The following is a 3,327-nucleotide window of genomic DNA, read 5'->3' on the forward strand; positions in this document are numbered from 1 at the left end:
TTACTATTTTGCGATTTTTTCTGAACAGTTCGAGGTGAGGTAACCATCTAAACTGCATGCATTGAACTGCATAACATTGACTGGTGAAGTTGGACAAAAAAATATGAAATCGTAACAAAACTGTAAAGAAGTGAACTTTCACAACAAGGTGAACTTCCCAACAACGAGGCAACCTTCCATACAAAAAAAGTAAACTTCCCAACAAAAAAAGAACTTCCCGAGTAAACAATAAATAAAAGAAGAGTTTACCTTATTTCTTTTGGTAAAGGTTATAATAGTCAATTTCGTGGGTTGTGTGCATTATATTAATGCAGTGGTTGGGAGATCAATGAACGAGTTCCTTGAAATGATCCCCTATGGTAGATGTGTACTGTTAGGGAATACATGAGAACAAATAATTTGACCATTAGTGACAATAACCTTTGTCATAGATAAAGACATTATAGATGGAAGCAAATAGCTACAAGTATTCAAGGAAATGTAAGACATTACGACAGCCGTTTTGCCACATAAAACTACGGGGTGCCTAGGAGTATTCTTGGGGTTTGATACAAATACATATTATATATGATTACATAAGGTACACATATGTGAGCTACTTATAGTAAGAGCATGTGGTTTTGCAAGTGTAATTCATCTAAGGGGAACACGAATAATTGGACGCACAAATAGGTTGACCTTCCTTCGAGCAGTGACTCCAAACTCCTCTGTCATGACCGCTTCGCCTGGTTCAACTCCGAGAGGCAGCTCCCAGTTAAAATGGTAAAGAAGGCTAGCCAAAGCAATCTCAAGGTTTGCATACGCAAAATCGATCCCAGGGCAAATCCGCCGCCCAACACCGAAAGGAGTGAACTCGAAGTCCATTCCTCTCAAGTCGGCAACACCCTCGCCTTCGAACCTCTCTGGCATGAACTTGTCCGGCTCATCCCAATACTTGGGGTCCCTAGAGAATGCCCATGTGTTGGTAAGCACAATCATCCCTCGTGGTACATCATATCCTTGAATCTTGCAGTCTCCCACACACATTCTAGGGAAGAGCACGGCAGGAGGGTGTAGTCGCAAGGTCTCTTTAATAACTGCCCTGAGGTATTGCATGCTCTTTAGTGCGGCCTCTTGTACTGTAGCCTGTCCTGCGAGAGCACAATCTGCCTCGGACTGCACGCGCCGCATCACCCTTGGGTTCGCCATTAGTTCAGCCATCGCCCATTGTAGAGTAGTAGCTGTGTCGAGTGCTGCACCAAAGACATCCTGTTGGGAGGGATACAAGCAAGTAATATCAATCAAAAAAAGGGCTGTAAAACTATTAGAGAGGAGGATATATGCGACGTATAAATTATACTAATAAGATAGCACGAGTTGTTTCTTAGATGGGTATATATAATAACCAGGCCTAAATATAAAGCCTTGGTTGTAACAAGAGAAAGAGAGACAAGAGAGAGCTTACTATGAGGAGTGCCCTTATGACTCCATCGGTTAGGGAGACTCGCGTAGTGGCATCTTTTTGGATCCTGAGTAACACTTGGACCATGTCCTGCTCGTGCTCGGCATCTCCCTCTCTGGCTGCCCTCCTCTCCTCGTGACTCTTGAGGATGCTGCCCATAACGCTGAACACCTCCTGACGGTGCCGCTCCGCCTTGCCGCCGCCGCCGCGCGGCACAAGTCGAACTAGCCACGACGAAGGGAAGAGGTCCCGGAGGCCGAAAATCAACGACAGGTCCATTCCTTGCTTGACGATCCTCAGAAACGTGGCCCTATCGGGCAGCCTGTCCCCAAAGATGGCACGCACCACCGAGTCTGTCACGAACTCTTCCAGCCGCTCGCCGATGTTGACGAGTCGACCGTCGGAGGTCGCCTGAAGCGACGAGACCAGGCGCGCCGCCTCCTCCTCGCGGATCCGTCGGAATGCCTTGACTCGCCGCGCGCTGAGCAGCTCCATCATGAGGATCCGGCGGAGCAGCCGCCAGTGGTCGCCGTAGGGCGCGAAGACGATTCCCTGGCCGTGCCTGGAGAGCTCGTCGATGCCCGGGCTGCTTAGCCGCGCCGAGAAGGTGGCCTCGTTGCCCTTGTAGATCTCCCTCGCGGCCTCGGCGGAGGAGACCACGATGGCCTCGCGCTCGCACACGCGGAGCAGCATGAGCGGGCCATGGCGGAGGGAGAGGTCGCGCATGATGTGGTGTGGGAGCCCGCGCAACAGGTGGTGCAGGCTGCCGATGATGGGAAGCTGCCACGGACCGGGAGGCAGCTTCGGGCGGGGACGCCTGGTGGCAGCGGTGGCGGCGGCGCGTAGGGCGGCATGGTAGAGGAGAGCCAACAAGATGCATAGGGCCAAGTGGTACGAGTAGTATGGCAGCTCCATGTGCGCCAAAGGGTTACGCGTATCTACAACAGACTAGCAGACCGAAGCATGTCCATTTATTTATAATGGTCGTCAGTTGCACGAGCTAGTATTATTAATATGCACACATTTTTATAAACATGTGTAGAAACTTTTAATAGCGTTGTCTTTAATTGAGAACACTTTTTTAACATTCTTCTGTTATATATTACATGAGATAGTTTCTCTTTGTTATTAGTCATGGAAAATCAATTATATGTTGTTTGGCCAGAAAAAGCAGCACGCGCTATGCAAAAACTCACCATGTGCACAAACATTGCAGTATAGTGGCCAGTTCTCTCCTTTGGAGCCAAGTGGCAATCAAAGGTGAGAGTACAACATGCGTGCTCGGATTGGACAATTACTCAAAGGAGCATACCATAAAAATTGAAAACCTAATAAACAGAACATTCTTTATGCAGGACATGGAAAATTACTTTGGTGATGTTCTTAAAGTCCAATCCTATGGTTGTAAATATTATGTGTGAGATGAAGAAATGAAATAAAGCTAAACAAAAAGAAGGCATGGGAAAAGCTATCCTTAGTAGCTCATAACCTGCAAATGTCATAGCGGATTTAGGCCCAACTAAACTGGATATATTGTTTAGTAATAACTCATTGTATTGAGAAAAAAATCATTGGTTAAGTAAGTACATTGATGACAGAGGAGGCCTACAAAAATAGACAAAGAATACCTAATATTTGTATGCCTAAGAATATCTTACACTTATGAACGCCTAAAGTGGTATAAAATTACACTTGTGTTGCTGACGTTGGAATGCTTACCATTCCTATAACCCATATGATGTATCCCTATTTGTGTCAAATACTCAAATTCCAGAACACCTGTGTATTAAATAATGTATATTGATATGTACAACAGACACCCTGAAAAGAAAATAATGTCATAAAATGGTCCATCTATAAGATGCTTATTTGGAAGGTTAAACTAT

At 46.0% G+C, this 3,327-nt stretch overlaps 1 protein-coding gene across 1 annotated transcript; it reads right to left on the reverse strand.

Annotated features, from left to right (window-relative positions):
* Window positions 1-633: 633 nt before the first annotated feature.
* On the reverse strand, window positions 634-2,356 carry LOC125506721 (desmethyl-deoxy-podophyllotoxin synthase-like). The gene is made up of 2 exons (XM_048671460.1): window positions 1,445-2,356; window positions 634-1,248 (listed from the first exon to the last, which is right to left on the reverse strand). Exons 1-2 carry the CDS (start codon window positions 2,354-2,356, stop codon window positions 634-636), a joined length of 1,527 nt encoding a protein of 508 aa, XP_048527417.1.
* Window positions 2,357-3,327: the final 971 nt, after the last annotated feature.

The sequence above is a fragment of the Triticum urartu genome, chromosome 5 (assembly GCF_003073215.2).
Source record: "Triticum urartu cultivar G1812 chromosome 5, Tu2.1, whole genome shotgun sequence".
Taxonomy (NCBI): domain Eukaryota; kingdom Viridiplantae; phylum Streptophyta; class Magnoliopsida; order Poales; family Poaceae; genus Triticum; species Triticum urartu.

Bases quoted from the DNA above. Each gene is read 5' to 3' on its own strand.
- LOC125506721 (XM_048671460.1), bottom strand. From the start codon at position 2,356: ATGGAGCTGCCATACTACTCGTACCACTTGGCCCTATGCATCTTGTTG. The intron at 1,249-1,444 runs GTAAGCTCTCTC...CCCTCCCAACAG, and splicing joins TCATAAGGGCACTCCTCATA to GATGTCTTTGGTGCAGCACT.